Here is a 24,915-nt window from a genome sequence, read left to right on the forward strand (position 1 = left end):
TTTAAGCATCAACCAACATTTTATTGATTTCAAATTAATGGGTGGCCTACTGTCAGTCCCTGGAGTCCAGTATGTGCCTGTGTGTTTGTATAGGCACGCATGTATGTATGAGTTGGCAGTATATGGGTTCTGTCTGTGTGTGAAAATGAACGTATTAATTGCTCAGTTGTGTCTGACTCTTTGCAACCCCATGGTCTGTAGCTCGCCAGGCTCCTCTGTCCATGGAATTCTCCAGGCAAGAATACTTGAACGATTCCCATTCCCTTCTCCAAGGGATCTTCACAACCAGAGATCGAGCCCAGATCTCCTGCATTGCAGACAGATGCCCAGGGAAGCCCCAAACAAAAAAGCAGGATGTCCAGTGTTCTGCATAATTGAGGGGTCCATTTTACCATAGCTATTCACCTGCCCCCCCAGGAACCCTCCTAGTGCAACATACCCCTCAGGTGGCAATGCCAGCCCTGTCTACTCATCTTTGACTACCAGGGAGCCTCTGTTCCTCAGAGAATATTTCTTTCTATTCATTTTCAAATGACTTCTTTGATATGGGCATTGTTGAATATGCACTGGATAGAAGCAGAGGTACGGGTGTGGATGGATTTGCATAAGTATAAATACTGTATATGTAGCCTTATTTAAGTGATATAATGAGAGTATTGTGTTGCCACCTCAGAGTGAAAGCTAATTAATTCAGCTATTGAGATGATAATGATTTCCTTCTCAGTATTAATACAATATTAACAGAATAAAAACAAACAAACAAAAAACCCTGCAGAATTATCCTTTGACTCATCTTGGAATAAGGAATTTTATTTCTGTTAATTATTGAACTATCAGTATTGATCATGATTTTAGAGTGAATCATCCTTGGGAGGGGCTGAGAATAAGTGGAAATATTAACTCAGGTAGGCTAAAGTGGTCATTGAGTTCAATCATTTGGTACCAGGAAAAAAAATTCTTTTTTTTTTTTGTCTATAGTTTCTTTTGAAATGCATGATCTGGTATTTGCACTCCCAATATCAACAGACTTTTTTTAGACTTCTTGTGGTTAGATTTGACATTTAGGAAAACGGTAGTATCTTTCTTACTGAGAGTTACACTAGCTGACAAATTTACAAGCAAATTTATGACTTTTTTAACCTTGACGTCTCTAACCTTTTCTTCAGCCTGTTTTCATATTGAGTTAGTTATCCAGGCCTGAATGTTCCTGTTTCCTCCGCCCTGTTTTCCCTGCCTCTAAGTCAGGCATCCATCACCCTCTGGCCATAACAGCCTCTTTTCTCCAGTCTCCAGTCTCCCTGTCCCACCTTGATCTTGCTCCAAGGCATCTGCCCAACATACAGATTAGGTTAGACCCTCCCATGCCAAAACCCTTTAAAGGTATTTCAGCTTCTTTGCTTGGAATTCAAGTTCATTTAACCATATTCTGTCCCACCACATGCCCTCATCCAGTTCCCACTAATTCTCCCCACACTCTATCTTCCCATCAAGATGGATTATCAACCCTTCTTTGGAATTTCCATAACTCCATGCCTTTGCTCATTTACCAGTCTTTCCTTCCTCCTTCAAAGTCCATGTTTCAAAATTCTACTTATTCTCTGATGTCCAGCTCAAATTCTAATTCCATCATGAGTTCTGTGACTCCCCCTGTGCTTAGTTGCTCAGTCGTGTCTCTTTGTGACCCAGTGGACTGTAGCCTGCCAGGCTCCTCTGTCCATGGGAATTTTCCAGGCAAGAATATTGGAGTAGGTTGCCATGCCCTCCTCCAGGGGCTCTTCCCAACCCCTGCAGGGATTGAACCCAGGTCGTCTAGTGTCTTGAGGAAAAGACATATGGGCTCAGAATAGCCCTGAATCATTCCGAGTGACTTCCCCTACTTGGAATTAATCAGAGTCCCATGGACAGAGGAGCCTGGTAGGCTACAGTCCATGGGATCACAAAGAGCTGGACACGGCTGAGCAACTTCACTTCCAGTTTCTTTCATTCCCAGCCCAGATAATGCCTTTTCCTTAAGACACTAGACTTCTCAGTGATGGGAACGTGTCATATACTTATCTTATTAAAACAATTTTTATTGCCTTCTGCTTGGGAAATTGTAATAACAAATGTGCAAATCTCTAAGTCTATGATGGAACTGCTGTCTCCCCTTTAATGTGGCATATCCTTCACAAGAATTTAGTATGGCCATAGAATGATCACTTTTTCATCTACATTACAATAATTTATTACTTAATTAGGTATCCTATTACTCTCCACTGCATTATACTGTGATTTTATTTCTTTGTCTTGCCACTAAGTTGGAAGCTCTGAGGACAGGAATGTTTTCTTCATCTTGGTATAGCTCTTGCATTCTTTGATGAAGCTTGCAGGGGAGTTAATATTAAGTGATTCTCTTCTGATGTGAGAGGGGCAATTATAACTTCGTGGTTAAGAGTGTGGGGTTTGGTGCTTGACTGCCTGGATTTGAACTTTCTAGTCCACCTTTTAACAATGTGCTCATGACCAAAGTACTTAGCCTCTATGTAGCTTTCTTCTTCATCTGTAATATGGGGACACATAATATTATCTTCATAATAAAATTGATATAAAGACTAAATAAATAATGCAAGTGAAGTGGTTAGAACAAAAGCCAGTGGGTGTTTGGTAAATGTCAGCTATTATTCCAATAGGCTGTTAAAATAGAAGGACACAGCTGTCTCAGTTTTGACAGAGGCAAGAAGACAATAGATGCTATAATTCTAAGCAAGCCCATCTTGTGGTGGGTAGTTAAAGACTAGTTAAATACTGTGCCCACTTTGAAGGTTTGAAGTGAGGAGGAATTTACAGAGGGAGCTTTAAAGGTTTAGGAAATGTGACTAGTGTGCTGGGAATCCCACATCCCCAATTCAAAGGGGTGGGGTGCAGCTGTCTGCCCCTGGGGGCACCAGTGGAAGTTCAGTTCAGTTCAATTCAGTCACTCAGTCAGGTCTGACTCTTTGCAACCCTGTAGACTGCAGCACACCAGGCTTGCCTGTCCATCACCAAATCCTGGAGCTTAATCTAACTCATGTCCATCGAATCAGTGATGCCATCCAACCATCTCATCCTCTGTCATCCCCTTCTCCTCCCACCTTCAATCTTTCCCAGCATCAAGGTCTTTCCCAGTGAGTCAACTGTTCGCATGAGCTGGCCAAAGTATTGGAGTTTCAGCTTCAGCATCAGTCCTTCCAATAAACACCCAGGACTGATCTCCTTTAGGATGGACTGGTTGGATCTTCTTGCAGTCCAAGAGACTCTCAAGAGTCTTCTCCAATACCACAGTTCAAAAGCATCAATTCTTTGGCACTCAGCTTTCTTCACAGTCCAACTCTCACATCCATACATGACTACTGGAAAAACCATAGCCTTGACTAGATGGACATTTATTGGCAAAGTAATGTCTCTGCTTTTGAATATGCTATGTAGGTTGGTCATAAGGAGAAAAGGAAGGATATACCCATTTTGTGCAGAGTTCCAAAGAATAGCAAGGAGAGATAAGAAAGCCTTCCCCAGTGATCAGTGCAAAGAAATAGAGGAAAACAACAGAATGGGAAAGACTAGAGATCTCTTCAAGAAAAACAGAGATACTAAGGGAACATTTCATGTAAAAATGGGCACAATAAAGGACAGAAATTGTATGGACCTAATAGAAGTAGAAGATAGTAAGAAGAGGTGGCAAAAATATACAGAAAAACTATACAAAAAAGATCTTAATGAGCCAGATAATCACAGTGGTGTGATCACTCACCTAGAGCCAGACATCCTGGAATGCGAAGTCAAGGGGGCCTTAGGAAGTATCACTACAAACAAAGCTAGTGGGGGTGAGGGAATTGCAGTTGAGCTATTTCAAATCCTGAAAGATGATGCTGTGAAAGTGCTACACTCAATATGCCAGCAAATTTGGAATACTCAGCAGTGGCCACAGGACTGGAAAAGGTCAGTTCTCATTCCAATTCCAAAGAAAGGCAATGCCAAAGAATGCTCAAACTACCACACAATTGCAGTCATCTCACATGCTAGTAAAGTAATGCTCAAAATTCTCCAAGCCAGGCTTCAATAATATGTGAACTGTGAACTTCCAGATGTTAAAGCTCATTTTAGAAAAGGCAGAGGAACCAGTGATCATATTGCCAACATCCGCTGGATCATCAAAAAAGCAAGAGAGTTCCAGAAAAACATCTATTTCTGCTTTATTGACTATGCCAAAGCGTTTGACTGTGTGTATCACCTCAAACTGTGGAAAATTCTGAAAGAGATGGGAATACCAGACGACCTGACCTGCCTCTTGAGAAATCTGTATGCAGGTCAGGAAGGAACAGTTAGAACTGGACAGAGAACAACAGACTGGTTCCAAATAGGAAAAGGAGTATGTCAAGGCTGTGTGTTGTCATCCAGCTTATTTAACTTATATGCAAAGTACATCAAGAGAAACACTGGGCTGGATGAAGCACAGGCTGGAATCAAGATTGCCGGGTGAAATATCAATAACCTCAGATATGCAGATGACACCCCCTTATGGCAGAAAGTGAAGAAGAACTGAAGAGCCTCTTAATGAAAGTAAAAGAGGAGAATGAAAAAGTTGGCTTAAAGCTCAACATTCAGAAAACTAAGATCATGGCATCTGGTCCCATTACTTCCTGGCAAATAGATGAGGAAACAGTGGCACACTTTATTTTTTGGGCTCCAAAATCACTGCAGATGCTGACTGCAACCATGAAATTAAAAGACACTTAACTCCTTGAAAGAAAAGTTATGACCAACCTAGACAGTATATTAAAAATCAAAGACACTACTTTTCCAACAAAGGTCTGTCTAGTCAAAGCTATGGTTTTTCCAGTCATCATGTATGGATGTGAGAGCTGGACTGTAAAGAAAGCTGAGCATCGAAGAATTGATGCTTTTGAACTGTGGTGTTGGAGAAGACTCTTGAGAGTCCCTTGGACTGCGAGGAGATCCAACCAGTCCATCCCAGGGGAAATCCGTCCTGAATATTCATTGGAAGGACTGATGCTGAAGCTGAAACTCCAATACTTTGGCCGTCTGATGCGAAGAACTAACTGATTTGATAAAACCCTGATGCTGGGAAAGATTGAAGGCGGCAGAAGAAGGGGACAACAGAGGATGAGATGGTTGGATAGCATCACCAACTCAATGGACATGAGTTTGAGTAAGCTCCAGGAGTTGGTGAAGGATGGGGAAGCCTGGCGTGCTGCAGTCAGTGGGGTCTCAAAGGGTTGGACTCAAGTGAGCAACTGAATTGAACTGAATGAAGATAACAGCAACCTCTTTCAAAAGTTCTCATGCACACACTGCTGCACTCAGTGCCCCCAACCTGCAGCATGCCACTGCTGACCCACACCTCTGCCAGACTCCTGGACACTCGTGGGCAAGTCTGGGTCAGTGTCTTGTGGGGTCACAGCTCTTTTCTCCTGGGTCCTGATGCGCACAAGGTTTTATTTGTGCCCTCGAAGAATCTGTTTCCCCAGTCCTGTGTAAGTTTTGGTGGCTCTGTGGTGGAGTTAATGGCAATCTCCTCCAAGAGGGCTTATGCCATATCCAGGTCTCCTGCACCCAGAGTCCCTGCCCTAGTGGCAGGCCACTGCTGACAAATACCTCCACAGGAGACATTCAAACACTCAACACCAGTGGAAAAAGTATGGAGCTTTTATGGGAATTAGGAAAAGATACCCCACTTCCCCAGATAAGGTCTGTGCACTGAGGAGGCCCTGCTGCCCTGCGCCCAGTGGAAGGGTTGTCAACAAGACCCCTTGAGGAGACTGAAAAATATTCCCACAGCTGAGGGACACCAGAGATCGATGTCTGACTTTCACCCGAGGAGTTGAAAGGTCAAGAGGGCAGGTAGCTGACTGCTCATAGATAGGTGGGAGATAGGTCTGAGTTTGTTGGAGCAGAGAAAACAGCATGGGGTTAAGTCCATGCTAAAAGCGCCACATGGAGGGATGTCAGAAGAAAGCGAATGGAGGTGAATTGCCAAATTCCTGGATGCAGAGGGAGATACAAGCCATGGGCTAGAAGAGATACATATTCACCCTCATCAAGGAGAGGGGAGGAGTTCTCAAAATAACAGGACCTGTGGGATAAAGAGTCGATTTCAGAAACTCACTAGGTAGAAACCAGCTTCTGACAACACCAGCCAAGGAAGCACTTCCTGTCACTTCCTCCCCTGTCTCCCACAATTCTTTCTTGATTCACCATGGAAGAGCCAGGAACTATGGTCATCCAGATCCATGGGTGGAGGAGGAACAGGAGAAGCAGAGAGGGAGTCAGTCAATCCCTTGCCCTACTCCAGACAACTGAACTGAAGCAGCAGTGGGTATGGCTACATCTTCTTCAGGGAGATGCTTATTTTTAAAGCAAGGTATGCATGTTTATTATTATACCAAGCGGGTATATTAAGTACTGAAATGAAACCTCAAATGTGACCTCTCCCTGTCTGCCTGGTAAACAGTACCTTGTTTTTTAAGACAGCTCATTTCTCGCTTCTGATTCTGACCTCTGCATCCAGAACTAACCATTCAGCCAGCTTCTTTGCCCCAGCACAGCCCAGGAACACAGAATTTCCCTGATTTGGTTGTTTGCATCTCTTTGTTCTCAGCCCATAAACTGTAAGAGGGCAGGGATGACTTATTCAACTCTTTATCACTAGCGCCTAGAGCTCATTAGCGGGTAATTGTCTCCCTGTAAAGATATACTAATGAAAGTAATCTATCTTTTAAAACCAAGAGTTTTTCTAAGAGAGGCTATCATTCAAGCATGTCTTTATTTTTGAGAGATAAATCATTAAAATAGCAGCCAATCTGGACCATGCAGTGCAACCAAAAGGACATCTGTTACAGGTATGGTCGAGGATGGCCTGGGTGCCCTGCAGGGGTTCATGAGAAGATGCTCTGCCATCTCTGGAGTCAAGTGTGTTGTTAGTAGCCTCTTACTCCTTTCTGTGTTTCTTCCCCAGGTTTCTTCAGAAGAAGCATTACCAAAAACGCTGTGTACAAGTGTAAAAACGGGGGCAACTGTGTGATGGACATGTACATGCGAAGGAAGTGCCAAGAGTGTCGACTAAGGAAATGCAAAGAAATGGGAATGTTGGCTGAATGTATGTATACAGGTATTTGCATCAAGCAATTAAATTCCACTAAAAATCTCTTAAGGAGGCAGATGTCAGGTAATCCCTATGATTAGAATGGTAGGTCACAAATTGAGGAAGGGACTTAGTAAACCATCTAAGTTCTTGAAAAGAATAATGAACCACTGAAATTGTCCAAACTGTCAGCTGCAGAGCACTTCATACACCTGAAAGAAACAGCTGTATTTTAGTGTCCATTCTTGCAATGAATTATATGTGAAGTGAAGTGGCTTTAACATATAGCCAAAATAGCACATTTTAATTAGCTACAAAGAATAAAAGTCTAAAAGTTTCCTCCAAATATAATTTAATATCCTGCTTACTTATTAATTAGCATAAAAATTCACAGCTGTGGGGAAAATTAAAAATATTTTATAAGATATAACTGCCTCTGAATTGTCTAGATAGAGTTTTAAACCAAGTCATTTTATTAAGACTCCTTCTTTGTGCAGCTTTGAACCAATTTGTATAGGTTTACACAGGAAATTAACTACTCCGAGTTTTAATATAATTTGGTCTTTCGATCAGATAAAGAAACACTGTATTAACTGCTGGCTTTGTGAGAAACCGTAATCTTCATCAGAATTTGGGATGCACGCTAGTATGTAACATATTAATTTTTCATTCTGAAAATTCTGCAGACCCCTCAGATTCTGAGATATGTCCTCTTCCTTCTCAAAACACAAATAGACAAACAAACATCACCAAGGAGATGATAACATTCACAGAGGGAATGCCACATGAAATAAAATCCTTTGGAAGATGACTCCAGTTCTATTGTTCCCCAACCATAGGCAACTGGGATGGACCCAAAGAAATAATGCGTGCAGGAAGGAGAAAAAAATAGGGCAGTGTAAATAATCCAGCTCTGGATGGATGAAAGTTTTATAGTGGCCGATCACAATCTCTTCTTAGCATGTATGAAACAAGAGACTGCAGCAGGGGCTGCGGCTGGAATCCAATCTTCCAGTGGAAACACTCACTTCGATCCTAGGTGGTTCATGTTCCTCATTACTTAAATATGAACCTGTTCCAACTAAGTCCTGAGGACATTTTTCATGATCCTACCTACAACAGTCTATAATATTATTTATGAAAACACAGACTCATCCAGCAACAGATACAGGAACTTTTGTATGATCCTATAAAATACATGCCCTGGACAAAGAAATTCTTGGAGATCTGTTTCATTAACATTGAGAAAATGAGGAAGTTAAATGGGAACATGGGAGATTGTTCTCCAGTATTTTAGATTGTTCTGTTTAAGTGAAAATTCATGATGATATTGTATGATTATTCAAAGTGTGAAAGTGTTAGTTGCTCAGTCATGTCCAACTCTGCAACCCCATGGACTGTAGCCTGGCAGGCTTCTCTGTCCATGGAGTTCTCCAGGCAAGAATTTTGGAGTGGGTAGCTAGTATCTTCTCCAGGGGATCTTCCCTACCCTGAAATCAAACCTGGGTCTCCTGCATTGTAGGCAGATTCTTTAACTTTTGAGCCATCAGGGAAGCCCCATGATTATTAAAAAAAAAAAATTTCAAAGTCCCCTGGAGTTATTTTCATCTATAACTATATTCTCAATAATTTATACAATTCTGAAAATTAACAGAACTTTAAGATTTTTCCCTAAAGGATGTTGACCTCATTTTACCCAACACATTTACTTCTGTGTTTAATGTGAAATTGAATATACTTCTTACAGTACATTATGTAAACATCAATGAAAAATAATATGTTTTGAAACACTAGCTTCCGAGGCCCCCTAGGCCAGGAAGAGGGTGAGTGTCACTCACCTTCTTTTACTGACTACCTTACATTTGTACAATGCTTTGTTATTACAGATTCTTTGTTTACTCATTTTAAAAAGTGACCTAGTCATATTTAATCTACAAAAAACTCTATAGGGTAAATATCATTTCCATTTTATCAAGGAAGAAACGGAGACTCACAGGAGATATATTTCTTGTTCAAGATCAAGTCTTACAGTGCCAGCAGGGCTGGAATCAGCTCAGTGCCAGATGGCAAAGGAGACCTTTAGAGCTGACTATAGCTCAGCTGCCTTGTGACCACACACATCCAATAGGACTTTCCTTGGATGGTGAAGACTCTGCTTATTTTTTCAGGCTTGTTAACTGAAATTCAGTGTAAATCTAAACGACTGAGAAAAAACGTGAAGCAGCATGCAGATCAGGCCATCCATGAAGACAGTGAAGGACGTGACCTGCGACAAGTGACCTCGACAACTAAGTCATGCAGGGTAATGATGGGCCACGGTGTTGGTCAGAACCAGTGGCTGCTGAGCTTCCAGGATGTCGTGACATGGGCGGGGGGCTTTCAGACGAGGGCCACAGCCACAACCAGGATTTCATTTCAAGTGTGTGTCAAGTGGATTTCTTCTTTGCTTTTTATTTATTTATTTTAAATATTTATATATTTATTTGGCTGTGCCAAGTCTTAGTTGTGGCAAACAAGATCTTTAGTTGCACCACATGGGATCTAGTTCCCTTACTAGGAAATGAACCCGGGGGTTCAATTCAATGCCTGTGTTGGGGGCATGGAGTCTTAGCCACTGGCCCACCAGGAAAGTCCCTCTTCATTGCTTTTTAATCAAAAGAGTAATATATGATTCCATGTAAAAATTCAAAAGATAACAAAAGCCATTCCCTTCTCCAGGGGATCTTCCCAACCCAGGGATCAAACCTGGGTCTCCTGCTTTGCAGGCAGACTCTTGAGCCACCAGGGAAGCCTATGTAAACATGGATGAAGTAAAATAAGTGCAAGTTCCCCATCTCCTTGACTCCATTCCTCTCCTGCTTCCCCGACTTTGCCAGTGGGAATGGCTTGGGATATAAAGAGGATTTTTTAAAGCCACATTTTGATGACATTTTTTCCTTGTCATTGAGAAGGGAGGCTCAGACCAGAAAGGATGTGGATTCAATAGAGGCTTGTGGATTAGTCCTCATGGGGTAAGACAGGGTGAATACACATCTGTGGATCAATAGGGAAAGGCCATTCCCACCGAGGTCACAAATTACTCAAGAAATCCTTTCAGGATTTCAGACAAAACAGAGGAACAGCATGTTGGATGCTTGGCCAAACATATGATGATGGTGCACAGGACTTTTGGAAAAATTTTAACTTTCCATTAGTTGAAAAACGAGTAATCTATGATCAGTCAAGTCATACCTTTCTCAATATTATACCGCTGATGAAAATGTCATCCATGTTTAGTTTTGCAACTATGTTCTGTTGTATTCATTTCAGAAAAAATAATTTTATGTTAAAAGTACAGATGACTCTTAAACAACATGAGGGTGCTTAGGGGTATCCACTCTCAAGCAGTTGAAAATCCACATGTTATTTCACATGCTAGCCCTCCAGTAACCTCAGTTCTGCGTCCGTGAATTCAAAAACCAACCACAGATTCTGTAGTGCAGCAGAACATGTTTAACAAAAGAAATTCATGCATAAGTGGACCCACATAGTTCAAACCCTGTGTTGTTCAAGGGTCGGCTATATTGCTTTGCCACAGTGCTTTGTCAATAATACTTTGGTAAAGGAAGCAACGAGTTGACACAATTAGTCTCATCTCACAAAAGATGCTAATCAGAGGGAAAGAGGTGTTTGGGGTCTGAATTGTCCAGATTGATGACTCACTACTTAAGGGGTTGGTAACATTTCTATAAAGGACCAGATATTTTAGGCCTTGGCCACACGGTCTCTGTGAGAACCATTCAACTCCGCCATGGTAGTGCAAAAGCAGTATAGACAATACACTGAAAAGTGAGTGTAGTTCTGTTGAAATAAATTTATAAAAGCAGGTGGATTTAGTCCATGGGCTACAGTTGGTTGATCCCTGTTCCACATAACTACACTTAGGTGGAGTCTCCATTTTATATGTGGGAAGCTGTTCTTAGTTATGATTAAACTTTGAATTTTCAGTAATTTTGTGAATTGTCTTGATAGGCTTCATATCCAGATTATTATTTCTTCATAAGAAATACATGAAAGGAATATTTTGCTATCCATGTTTTGTAGATAGGAAAATTAGCCACGTGGGACAAATTTAGTGAAATGTGATATAGCTTGTCCAATGACCCAGAGAAAGCAAGTACACATTATAACAGAGTGCGTGCACAGTTTCTGCCGTATTTAGGGCTTTTTTCAAGAGTTTCTGCTAGTGGTTTACTCTAGATGAATGCATATATGAGAAACATGCCTTATAACCACCTTCCCTAACACCTTTTATTTTTTTGCCAGTGTAGGAGAAAACTGAACTCACCCCAGATCAACAGAATCTTCTTCATTATATTATGGATTCATATAGCAAGCAGAGGATGCCTCAGGAAATAACAAATAAATTTGTATGTACAATATCTGAAAATTATGTGTTTGAAGTTAATATTTTCTCGAGCTTTGACTACCTTGGAGGTCAAATTTATATATGAATATGTTACTTTAAAATGATTAGGGCTTAGAATTAAAGTTATACTTTAAACTTTTTGCTACATTAAACAAAGAATAAGTCTCATATTTAGCTTGGTAATAGCATTTGTTCTCCAAAGATCTGAAAATATGAGTTGGGTCTTAAATTTTATCATATAAATATGATTCTGTAGTCTAATAATTTTATGTTGATTTCTCTGATCTGCTTATTGTTTGCTTGTTTTCCTTAAAATTTAGTTAAAAGAAGAATTCAGCGCAGAAGAAAATTTTATCATTTTAACTGAAATGGCTACCAGTCATGTACAGGTTCTTGTAGAATTCACAAAAAAACTTCCAGGTATCTTTGCACATACTTATTTCTCTACTATACTGTACAGTATTCTTGTGACATTGAAAGGCAGGTGTCTGTTTATCATCGAATGGGAGTCATCTCACATCTGCTCTAAATTCATGTGTCTACTACAGACATGAAATATTAGGGCCAGATCATGTTCCACTCATCAGCAAGTCATTTATAATAATTCACCAAATGATAGATTAAAAATTGAAACTTTGCAGAATTGTTATTCGTCCATTTATTCATCCAATAAGCATTTCTGATACCTGCTCTATACTAAGTGAAAGTTGCTCAGTCATGTCTGACTCTGTGTCTCAACTGCTATCTCAGATGGTAAAGAACCTGGTTGCAATTTGGGAGACCCAGGTATGATCCTTGGGTTGGGAAGATTCCCTGGAAAAGGGAATGGCTACGCACTCCAGTTTTCTTGCCTAGAGAATTCCATGGATAAAGGAGCCCCTCGGGCTACAGTCCATGGGGTCACAAAGAGTCAGACACGACTGAGCAGCTAAGACGTTCCCTTTCACTATAATAAGTACCTAACAATTACCTTCAAGTAGAGTAACTAAAGGCTAAAAAAATTTTTAATGTATACAAAGCACTGTTTGAAGAGAGAGAAAATGGTTCCTAATTGTACCTGAGAAAGACCAGGAGGCTTCAGAAAGAATCTTATTGATTTGGGTATAAAACAAAAAAGGAGTTTTCCTGGTGATAGGAAAGAAGGGGCATTCCAAGTTGAGAGATCTGCTTGTGAAAATGTAATGAAGCATGAACAAGAATAGAATTATTAGAGATGGGAGAGAAGATTCAGTGTATCTATGGTGGGCTCCTTGGTTTGACATAAGGCAGATTGGTACCAGACTGATGAGGACATAACTAAAGGATTTAATTCTTATCCCCTGGATGGTAAGGGGTTTTGGTGGCTTTATTTATTTATTTTTGAAGTACAACATGATGAAGTTTATGTTACAGAGATATGACTTTATTGGGTTTGTATAAGATGGATTTGAAAAGGGAAGCATTGCAGGTAGTCAGAATCAGTTAGTATGCCTACTGCACCAATCTAGGTAAAGGGCTTGAAATAAAGCAATGCAGAGGAAATGAAGAGAGACTCAAAAATTGATAGGGCTTGATGAACAGTTGTATGTGGAGGATGAGGGAGAGGGACTTATCCATAATCATTTAGATTGTGTGTGCATGCTCAATCGTGTCTGACTCTTTGTGATCCCATGGACTATAGCCCACCAGGCTCCACAGTCCATGGAATTTTCCAGGCAAGAAGTGGATTGCCATTCCCTTCCCCAGCTGATTTTCCCAACCCATGGATTTAACCTTCGTCTCCTGAGTCTCCTGCATTGGCAGGCAGCCACCTTGGAAGCCCCATTTAGATGGTGCCAGTGCGTTAACTGGAATTCAAGATTCTTACCTCCCAAAGTTACACCCCTCCCCAGCCCCCATTTTCCAGCTGCATTATCAATGCTAAGTCAATAGGTTTAAGTTGTTTCAGTGTTTTTAAAATATGTTAGTGCATTGGACGGAGAAGGCAATGGCACCCCACTCCAGGACTCTTGCCTGGAAAATCCCATTGGCGGAGCAGCCTGGTAGGCTGCAGTCCATTGGGTCACTAGAAGTCGGACAGGACTGAGCAGCTTCACTTTCACTTTTCACTTCCATGCATTGGAGAAAGAAATGGCAACCCACTCCAGTGTTCTTGCCTGGAGAATCCCAGGGACGGGGGAGCCTGGTGGGCTGCCGTCTATGGGGTCGCACAGAGTCGGACATGACTGAAGCGACTTAGCAGCAACAGAAGCAGTACATTAGAAACCCATGGTCTAGTAGAGTATATACCTTGTATAGTAGCACAACACTGTAATATTGTTATAGAAGGTAACTTCTGATGTAGGATTTTAATTAGACATTTAATTTGCTTTCTTTTGCTAGCATTATGCTATTATTTTATTAAATGTGTCATAGATAGACATAAACTTATGTAAAAGTCATAAAACGTTGGGAGAAAGTTCTTATCATTGAAACATTAATATATCTCATTCCTTTATTAACAATGAAAGAGAAACTTAATTTGTTGTATGCTAATTTAGCTAAAGCAATCTTGATCAAAACCAAGATTGTACAAGAGTGGAAACTAGGTCAGGGGTAGAACTAGGAAAGGGAGAATGTGATGTTCTTGGTTGCTTATGGGAAAAGGTTTTTCAGTTCAAATGGTCAGTTGGTATTGAACCAAGGAATAACTGAAGAAAAGAAAGAATCTTATTTACAAGAAGGTGGCTTATCTGAAAGCAGTGGCAAGAATCTTATACACCTCTTCATTTCCAGTGCCTAACATAGTTCCCGAGGGAGAGAAACAATTAATGCATGTTTAATTAATGCATGTTTTATGAATAAAGTAGAAGGAAAAAAATTTAAATACAGCAGGAAATTAAAGGCAAGAAAATCTTGAGAAACTAAGAATATTGATTAACAATAACTTTAGAAATGACAACATTATTATGTATAATAATAATAGGGATATAATACCAGTATGAAAGGGTATTTTGTGAAAGACGCAGCAAGAGTCTTTCAGCACTTTGAGCATAACCTGTGCCAGGCACTATCCAGGGTGCTGGAGACTCAGCAAGGCTCCTGCCCTCAGAAGAGCTCTTAGGGTCTTTAAGGTAGTGACTTTTGTTTTTTTTTTTAAGAGACAGAAAAGACAAATTCTTAGAACAGGGGAAGGTTATTCATTACCAGTAGGAAAAGAGATGGTTACAGCAGAGCTGCTACTTACAGATGTTCTGAGACTTGGCCTGATCAGGCATTTGTGACACTGAGATGGAAATGAGACTTCAGGCCTGATTTAAGTTTCTGGGTTATATTTTAGGAAGAGAAACAAAGGGGCATAGCTTCTAAAAGTGTGATTCAGAATCTTGGGTAGGAGGTAGACAGGGAATATAATTTGAAAAAGCTTATTCTTTACTCTCACAATCTGATTTTATACTTGGTTAAAATACAAATTATGGAAAAGGACTTAAATGTTTGCTTATCAATGGGGGGATGAATTTAAAAGATTAATGGACTTTGATAAAAAAAATTCCTACCTTTCCAAACCTCCTTAAAAATCATACCTCGTAGATCTGGGCCATCTCAGAAGGCAGGCTCAGCAGGCAGGCAAAGAAGGAATCTTTGACTCCATTTTTTAAAGTTTTAGATGGAAAAACTCTGAATAAATTGGTGTCCATTGTAAGTAATTCAATCACCTGACTCAAACAATGCAGAAATATATGGAGCAGAAAGTTAGGGTTAGAAAGTCCCCTCTTCACCCACCTGTATCATCTTTATTCTAGTCCACCATTAATAGAAGTCTGGTTTGATTTCTTTCACATATTTTTATCTCTACAAATGTACACATATGTAGGTTTTTTAACATTTATGAGATCATAAAATATATATTTCTTTGGGAGTATTTTTTTAAGCATCTGTGATTTTCCCATGTCCATATGTGTAAATTAGTCTCATGCTTTTAAGAACTGCATAGTATTCTATTGTAATAATAATAGTTAACATTATTTAAGTACTTACTGTATGTCAAAAACTGTACTAAGTTATTTAATGCAATTGTTTCATTAATACTTCTGCCAATCCTAAGAAGCAGGTACTTTTATAATCCCCATTTTGGAGATGAAGAAAGTGAGGCATTAAGATTATGTTCTCTAATACCACAAAGATAGCAAGTGTCAGAGACAGAATTTTATTCCAGGCAACCTGATTTTAGAGACCTTATTTTATACTGTCCTCCATACTGTAATATTTTATACTGATTTACCATAATTTATTTAGGTAATCACCATTAACAGACTCTTGCTATGTTTTCAGTTCTTCAATTCATTCATTTATTCATTAAGCAAGTATTTTTGAATGCCTGTCATCAATGTAGTGACTTTTAATTCTTGGCATTACTCTCTTCTCTGAATTCTGTTGCTCTTTAATGCTTTTCCAGGGCATTTAGACTCTGATGGCATTAGTTTATTTCTATCTGTGTTCATGTGTCCATGTGTGTCTGTGTATTAATACATATATGTACATGAGTTTGTGTTTGTTTCCCATTCATTCATTCAGTCATTATAAAATTATTTAGCAAATAATTCTTGGATACAAGTTATATGTCAGGCACTTGGAACAGAAATGAATGAAACAGGCAAAGTTTCTGTCTTCAAAGTTTATACTCTAGGAGAGTGACAGACAATTAACAAATAATCCAGTAATCCTATAGTATCATGTCAGACAGTGTTAAGTTCTATGAATGAAAATAAAGAAGGTAGGGGCTAGTGAGTGCTGGGAAGTACTATTTTAGGTAGGGTCACCTTGAAGCAGAGACCTGCCTACAGTGAGGGAGTGAGGCATGGGGATAGTCGGAGAAAGGCAAACACCCTGAAGCAAAATTAGACTTGTGGGCTCACAGCAGAGCCAGGAGTCAGTGTGGCTGGAGCACAATGACTGAAGAGGAGGTGATGAAGGAGAAAAGGAGGTCAAAGAGGCTTCTGGGGACTGTAGCCTATAAGTCTGCATAAGGACTTTGGATTTTCCGGGCAGCATTATATTTCTTCAGGTCATCAGTTCTTTCCCATATTTCTCTTATTTTCCCTACCCTGCATGTGCAGTGCTGAGCTCAGAGCAGACACCTCAACATGGCCCTGATTGTGTTTTTGGCAAGGAGGGTAGAATGCCGCTTCTTCACATGAGTTGGTCAAATATTCACTTAAGCCTCTGAGTACATGTAAAATGTTTTCTGGCTTGTGGATACTTCCATTCTACAGAGTCAACCCTCCCTGACCCTTTCTGATGTGACTAAAATAATGGTTCAAAGACAATATGCTTTGTCTCCAGTATTTCATCTGAATCAGCCTGTGTCTTCCATAGTATACAAGTATATATATTTGGTGTAGACATGATATCCTTTTTTGCCCAATTCATTGACCAAATCCTGCTCAATGAATATAAAAGTCAGCTTCTATTTGGGGAATACAACAGATACTTATTAACTCGATTTGGCTACTCAGTCTTAAAACAATTACAAAGTCACTTTATGGAAATGTTCTATCAGTGGGGATGGTGAAATATTGTTATACAACATTCAACTTTTTGATACCGATTTGATTACCATCTTCATTCAGGATTTCAGACATTGGACCATGAAGATCAGATTGCTTTGCTGAAAGGGTCTGCAGTTGAAGCGATGTTTCTCCGTTCAGCTGAGATTTTCAGTAAGAAACTTCCAGCTGGACATACTGACCTACTGGAAGAAAGAATTCGAAAGAGTGGTAAGTAACTTGGTTAATGGTAAGAAACGTTTGTTCCTGCAAGTAAGAATTTGAATATGCCATGAAGGCAGGCCTCTTGCCTGTCCTATGTAATTTATGCCCATTGTGACTAGCATGGAAAATGACTCAAAAAAGAAAAGATGCAATTTAAATAGATGCAAATTTTGTGACTTGGTTCAAAAATTCTTGTTGTAATAGCAAAATACCAAAAATACTCTTTTCACTGTATTAAGATGAAGGACCAAAGGAGAACATTTTTTAAATATTGGAAAATTAGTCTGATTTTTAAAATACCATAAAGGAGTGGGGATTATTCAGTCTAGAAAAAGATCCATTTATTCAGAAACTTCAGCTATGAATGACTATGTATCAAGCTATTTATCTCAGTTCAAAGCCAAATAAGAAATAATACCAATAGCAACATTTATATATCACTTATTGGGTTTCAGGCACTGTTCTAAATACTTTATATACTGGTTCCTCAAATCCTCACAAAAATCCTTTAAGTAATATTATTCTTCCCATTTTATAGATGAAAAAACTAAGACAGAGAGTGGTTAAATAATTTTTTCAGAGATAGACAGGAAGCCTGACTTCAGAAGCCACGTGTCCTAGCCACTATACTTCACTGCCTCTCAGATAAAATGAAATAATGAATGAATAACACAGTTTAACTTACTGTGGAGGAATACTGTGATGGGGAGGGTATGGAAATGAGGGTATGTCCTCGGGGAACTCACAGACTAGTGGAAAAGTAAGGTGTCCAAGCCAGTGATTCCAAAGGAGTGTAAGAGAGACTGTAAGGAATATGTATGTAAAATGAAGGTGAAGCCTAAAGATGTGCCTCCCTTCTGCCAAATCTTCCTGGTGAGTCAGAAAAGGCATGTAAAATTACAGTTGAACCATGGAGGATGGTTATGAACTTGTCAAGCCACAAAAGTCTGAAAAAGGCATTCCAAGAGATATAGCCTTTACAATATAATAATATAGAAACTGCAGGTACAAAGATATGGAGAAATGAGAGAGCATCCATGTATAGGACTGACATATACCTTGATATTGCTGCAAGACAATATTTTTGGAGCTGAAAATGCAGTGAATGCTAGATTATTAAGGATGTTGAATGCCACAAAAGTAGCTTTAGTTCTTATGTAATTGGGATTCTTGGTAATATTCTGAACAGATACGATATGACCATAAAAGTACTACGCAAAGATCTTTATTGTGAAGGAAGGTTTGGAGGAATTAAGACAAGTAGCAGGTCTCTATAAAGAGACCAATGTAATAACTAGGTGAGAAGACATGAGGGTCTTACAGACTAACAACATGTAGTGATCAAAAAGAAAAAACCTTACTTGATAACATAAGTTACAGAACTTGTAATACTGCAAATTTGAGAAAAGTTCAAGAATGAAGTTTTCTAGAACAGTCTGTATAAAGAAACATGCATGCCTCTGGCTCATAAGATACTTTACCCAAACAGCAGCCACATATCATGACAATAAAAACCACCCAAATTCATGTGCTGCTTCATATTTTTAATCTATAGTGATGCTTCCATTTATTAATATTTATGAATTTGCTTCCCCCAGTGGATTTTCAGAACATTGCCTTTTCCCCACACCATATAAAAACCTGATCTTGCAAGATGACCTTTCAGAATAACTTTATTTTTATGCAAATATAACACATTCTTATTTCTATTGTATGTTTAATTCCAGAATAACATTTCAAAGTTACCCTGTTTAAGCCTACAGAGCTCTTTAAAGAATATAATGTAAAATTTCTTTTCCTGTTCTTCAAATTCATACTCTTTTGTTTGCTATTATTAAATCCCATTACATCCACCAAGATACTGTCTCCCGAGATACATTTACTTAGTGAGGATTACAGTGTTTATTTATGTTAATTGAGGCTTCAGAATATATTTCTGACACAACCTGTGGCTGAGTTGTTTTTTTCATAATTCTAGTGCATCAGTTTTTTATTCCTAATGTGGTATTATGCAAAATTCATTTGTAACCTGGAATTTTTAATAAAAATAGGAATAATCATATGATACCATAAAATATGATAGAACTGAAAAGGGCTTGCCGACACTAATTAGTTTACATTTTTACATTAAGGAAATTAGCAATACCTTCTCACAGACTTAACAACTTGTTCTGTTATGTTCACTTCAAATTGAAATAACCTGTGAAAACTATAGTGTTTTTTGGCCTTTTTTGATTACCCACAACAGACATAAGTGAAATATTCAATTCAGTAAGTGTTTATTAAGATGACAATATACCTTGTGATTTTGCAATGGTTTGCTTTTACAAGCATCATCTTCTTAGTATTTCCAAGGGCCTCTAAAGGTGAGGGCTATGTTCCTATTTTATAATTGGGGAAAGGCTTACATGGGCTGGGTGACCTGCCCAGGGTCATACAGCTAATCAGCAGACTATCAGGAGAGGAACACAGGTGTTCTACTCAAAGCCCAGCACTATTTCTGTACATTGTACCTGTCACTTGCTAAGATCTAATATTTGCCCCGCTACTAGCTGGTAGGGAATATAAAGACCCAGTAAGACATGGTTCTTCCCCTTTGGTTGACTGAAGAAGGCACAAGAAGCAACTATCAATCTGAAATTGCATTTAAGCAAATAATAGAATGAATAGAGACAATGAGGTCAGAGGAAAGAGAGATGCTTATTAGAATGATGGACTTGTTGTAGTATAGTAAAGCATACCGTATATAGTATATGTTTTCTGCTTTTTAAATATATATGATTTTGCTGCTTTAACTTACACAAAATGAAAATTGTTATAAAAGCTAAATTCTCTAATGAAGCAGATTTAAACTGTCAGTTCATAGACTGTTTGTTCACAGACCTTTGAAAGAAAGGTTGGAAATGTACAGAGACAAATGACAGAATATTTATAAGAAAGTTTCAATTCTAAAATTTTAGAAATCTTACAACTTCTCATGTTGCTTTTCAAAGTGGTCACATGATTATTTTGGCATGGGACAAATTTGGGGGTCAAATTATAGGAAGAAACCCCTTCAAAATAAGAGATAGTATTAAAGTAACACAAGTGTCAATATTTCCATTGCCCCTCAGCAGTATTTCCCAAGCCTGTTTTACTTGTCCAGTTTGGGACATTATGTATTTATTTATGCGTTTGTCTCCTCCATCAATCTGTGAACCACTTGAGAACTGTTCCCAGCACTAACACAGTGCCCGGCACAGACAAGGTGCACAAAAATTGGTGAATTTGGTTGAAATGAATCCGAAATTTGACAGTCCAAACCCTGGCAACTCTTAAGCACCATTATCCTAAGATAAATTTTAGCCACTCAGACTACTGGAAAGTATTAAATATCTTAAATATTTTAATCAAGGCAACAGTATGGCAAAAATGACTCACTGAGTGGAGGTTAGCAATTGAAACAGAGGCCAAGGTCCAATCTCTTAGCACCGCAAGAATATTTCCATTGTCTGAATGGCATCCTTTCTCCTAGTACATCTCACAGCTATGTAACCTTCATTGCTAGGAACAAACAAAACATAATACTGCATAATTTAACAAGCATTTATTAATCTCCTACTGTGTCTCCAGTAGGATGCTAGTTACTAAGGACACAGATATGAATAAGAAACATCTTTATTGGTCAGGCAGTGTGCCAAGCACTGGGGATAGAGCAGTTGACTCCTGTTCTTATAAAATGTAGATGGTATTTCACACTCTAATGGGAGGGAGAGATTTGAATTGTGAGAGGTGCAATAGAATTGAACATAGAGGAGGAAACAACTAATTCTGCTTCAACGTGACAGGAAAAGCTCCACCAAAAAAGCAAAATTTGAACTTGGCCTTGAAATATGAGTAGGGTGTCCTAGCCAAATGAGGATGCCTTGTATATGTGCATTTGTGTTTGGTACACACACACATACCTCTGCTTTATTTTTGCCCCCAGTTAAAACTAGGAAGTTAATTAGGAAATAAAGACATTTACATTTAAAGTAACTTTAAAGAGCATAGTGTTAATTCTATCACATGGTTATTCTCTCAGAGAATATTTATCATTGGAAAAATAATTGATCAATCACAGACTTTTTTAAGGAAAACAAAAAACAGAGAAGCAGAAACAGTGATTTTTTTTTTTTTTTACAACTAACATTTTCATGGTAAGCTTTGTGATTAAATTAGAAAATAGCCCCCTCTTGTGACCAAAAATCAACTAATTGGACTTAGAACAAGTTTCTGGAGGAGGAGGAAGCAGGAAAACAAGAAGAGACTGCCCCTTCAGGATGATGCTGTTGTTACATTGCTTATGTTAGAAACTGCTGGCTCAGAAATACTTAAAGCATCTCTTTGTTTACGCTGGCATGATTAATTCTGATTATCCACTCTAATTCCAAAAGCAACTTTATATTTATCTATCCTGTAGGAAAATAATTTTTTAAACTCTTCTATTATTTATTTTCTACATTTTCTCTATGTTCACTGTTGGTCTTTACAATGAACATTTATAAGATGAACATTTTTAATAAACATTTTAACCTGTTCCCCGCCCCCCCCCCCCAAATTACCAGTTGCAATTAGATAGCTAATGGTATCATCTTTGGAAGGTGAAAGGGATTTGGGAAAACAAAATAAGAAATTAGGTAGTCAAAGATGATTTCATAAATATTTTCCAATCAGTTGCCTGCTTCCCTCGTAGCTCAATTTGTAAGAATCTGCCTGCAATGCAGGAGATGGGGGTTCAGTCCCTGGGTTGGGAAGATCCCCTGGAGAAGGAAATGGCAATCCACTCCAGTATTCTTGCCTGGAGAATCCCATGGACCGAGGAGCCTGGCAGGCTATAGTCCAAGGGATCACAAGAGTCGGACACAACTTAGCAACTAAACCACCACCAACCTTATCTCCAAACCTTTATGTATTTTTTAAAATAATGACAGTTGTGAGTTATTTTAGGTAACTGCAGCTGATGAGTATAGTACTCAAATATAGAAGACTGCCATTTCTCAAAAGTGAAAAAGAGTGGCCTTATTAACAAATACAGATCTTAGCTTGGCTTTAATACCTAGAAAAATACTGAGGCAAATCACTGATCAGCCAGTTTGTATTCATCTCTAGCAAACTGCAGGATGCAAAAACAAAACAAAAAGCAAAAATACAGCTTTGTAAATACAGAAGTACATGAGCTTAATCAAAAATTAAGATGGAATGAATGTATTGACCCAATTTCCTGAATAATGACAATAATAGTTCTTATTATGATTATTTGCTCTAACATTTATGAGGGTTTAACATTTACTGAGAGTTTACCATGAGCCAGACAGGATGCTGCATCTGAGCTGGTGGCTCAGATGGTAAAGAATTTGCCTGCAATGCAGGAGATCTGGATTCTATCCCTAGGTAAGGAAGATTCCCTGGAGGAAGTAATGGCAACCCACTCCAGTGTTCTTGCCTGGAGAATTCCATGGACAGAGGAGCCTGGAGGGCTACAGTCCATGGGGTTGCAAAGAGTCGGACACTACTGAACGACTAACATTTTCACTTTCACTATACTAAGTACCTAACAATTACCCTCAAGTAGAGTGACTAAAGGCTAGGCATGGTGCTAAGAACTCTACATATTTTATCTCATTTAATACTATTGTTACAATTCACATTTCACAGATGAGGAAACTGAGGCCTAAAGAGTTTAAGTAGTGTGCCCAAGATCAAGTCATAGGTCAGCTTTTAGACTCAGACTTACTACCTCTTTAACTACTATGCCTGTTGGCAACCAGGACTAGTAGTCCCAGCCTACATACTCCAGCTGTCTGAATTTTAAGTTGTATCTAGCTTGATCATGCGGAGAAGGCAATGGTACCCCACTCTAGTACTCCTGCCTGGAAAATCCCATGGATGGAGGAGCCTGGTAGGCTGCAGTCCATGGGGTCGCTAAGAGTCAGGCACACCTGAGCGACTTCACTTTCACTTTTCACTTTCACGCATTGGAGAAGGAAATGGCAACCCACTCCAGTGTGCTTGCCTGGAGAATCCTAGGGACGGGGGAGCCTGGTGGGCTGCCGTCTATGTGGTCGCACAGAGTGGGACACGACTGAAGTGACTTAGCAGCAGCAGCAGCAGCTTGATCATGGGCATTCACTTCAATCTGTAATAGCTGGATAGAGGGAAGTCTTCCACACGATGTCATCCCCAAGTTGTTCAACAAAGACACTACTGTTAAGAGAGCCCACTGGGGTCGATTAAGCATTGAAGGGGAGAAAAGTGCTATTTTGATTAAAAGAGAGAAAGGCCAGGGATTCTGTTTGAGAAGATTCTTCAGATTCATCTAAAGATGAGGATTCAGACTTTCTAAGCCTGTGAAATGTACTATTAGATGATAATTATACTCCTTTTAGCATTTGGAATCCAATTTTACTTGATATGTTTTCAACTAAGCTCTCAGGCTTTAGGTCTAGTTTGGGATGAAATAGAGTTGTCTATTGTGAACCAATTCTGGGAAACTCGGTCTCATCTTAATTCATCCATAAGTCACAACACAACCTTTCTTTTTTTTACTTTCTGCACAATTCCCTAATCAAAGCTTTTCTGGAGTGGGGCCAAGCACAGAACAGGCACCAAACTAATCGCTTTTGAATGACTGGAGGAAATGGCACAAAGGAATCTTAAATTATGAAGAGGAGTAAGTTATAAAGGAGGAGGAGGGTATTGCAAGCAGAGAAAATAACATGTATAAAACTGAGCAATAAGAATTGTTTAGGGAACTCCAAGTGCCTGAACACGGCTGGAGTAAAGGCTGTGTGATAGAAAGACGGTACCCCTTAGTCACAACTAAGAGCCAGGACTCTGGGGCCTACTAGCTTTGGTTTGAACCCTGGTTCCACTTTTCACCAGCTATGTGTCTTTGGTCAAGTTATGTAACCTCTCTGTGCCCATGGGCACAGGTGTGAGAAAGATTAAATGAGTCCCAGTGCAAGAAGTGCTTAGAACAGCACCTAATACATAGTGAGTACTCAAATGTTAACTCCTATTGCTATCATGTGGGTGAGTAGTCGGTGGTGGGAAAGGCCGGGGACAGGGCCTAGAGTTTCCTATGTAAAAAGGAAGGCATTTATGCCAAAACCATGGAGAGTTTTTGGAGGTGTGAAAGAATTGGGGAGACATGGTGTGGTTTGAATTTTAGAAGGGTGATTCTGGGATGGATTGAAAGGGACCACACTGAAAACAGGAAGACCAGTGAGGAGGCAGGTGGAATAATCCAGATGAAAACAATTAAAAACTTAAACTAAGTCAACCAGGTGCCAAGTGAGAGTTAGCTGGTCAAATCCAGAGGACTCAGCACTGGACTGAGTTAAAGGGAGGCTGAATCTTGGTTACCAGGTGGAGACAATTGGGTGGGTGAGGATACCAGTCACTAAGGATGGGAACATCAGGAGAGAAGTGGATTTGGAGGAAGATGGGGAATTTAGTTCTGTACATGGTGTCTTTGCTTTTGGACATGCTGAGTTTGAAGAGAAAAGCCAAGTACCATTGCCTGGTAGGCAGTGGATAAAGTTTGATACTTCAGAGAGAGATTGGAACTCTGTTAAGAACTCTGCTGCTGCTGCTGCTGCTAAGTCGCTTCAGTCATGTCCGATTCTGTGCGACCCCAT

At 39.4% G+C, this 24,915-nt stretch overlaps 1 protein-coding gene across 4 annotated transcripts in view; it reads left to right on the forward strand.

Annotated features, from left to right (window-relative positions):
• Positions 1 to 24,915, forward strand: part of NR1H4 (nuclear receptor subfamily 1 group H member 4) — an 81,367-nt gene that overhangs the window by 50,536 nt on the left and 5,916 nt on the right. For 2 of the 4 annotated variants that reach the window (XM_061417034.1, XM_061417031.1), the window contains 5 exons: positions 6,992 to 7,144; positions 9,286 to 9,419; positions 11,428 to 11,526; positions 11,846 to 11,945; positions 17,114 to 17,260. In XM_061417034.1, the coding sequence (XP_061273018.1) occupies positions 6,992 to 7,144; positions 9,286 to 9,419; positions 11,428 to 11,526; positions 11,846 to 11,945; positions 17,114 to 17,260 (633 nt within the window). The remainder of the gene's footprint in view (positions 1 to 6,991; positions 7,145 to 9,285; positions 9,420 to 11,427; positions 11,527 to 11,845; positions 11,946 to 17,113; positions 17,261 to 24,915) is intronic. The other 2 variants (XM_061417035.1, XM_061417032.1) reach the window with 1 other exon arrangement.

The sequence above is a fragment of the Bos javanicus genome, chromosome 5 (genome assembly GCF_032452875.1).
Source record: "Bos javanicus breed banteng chromosome 5, ARS-OSU_banteng_1.0, whole genome shotgun sequence".
NCBI classification, from domain to species: Eukaryota; Metazoa; Chordata; class Mammalia; order Artiodactyla; family Bovidae; genus Bos; species Bos javanicus.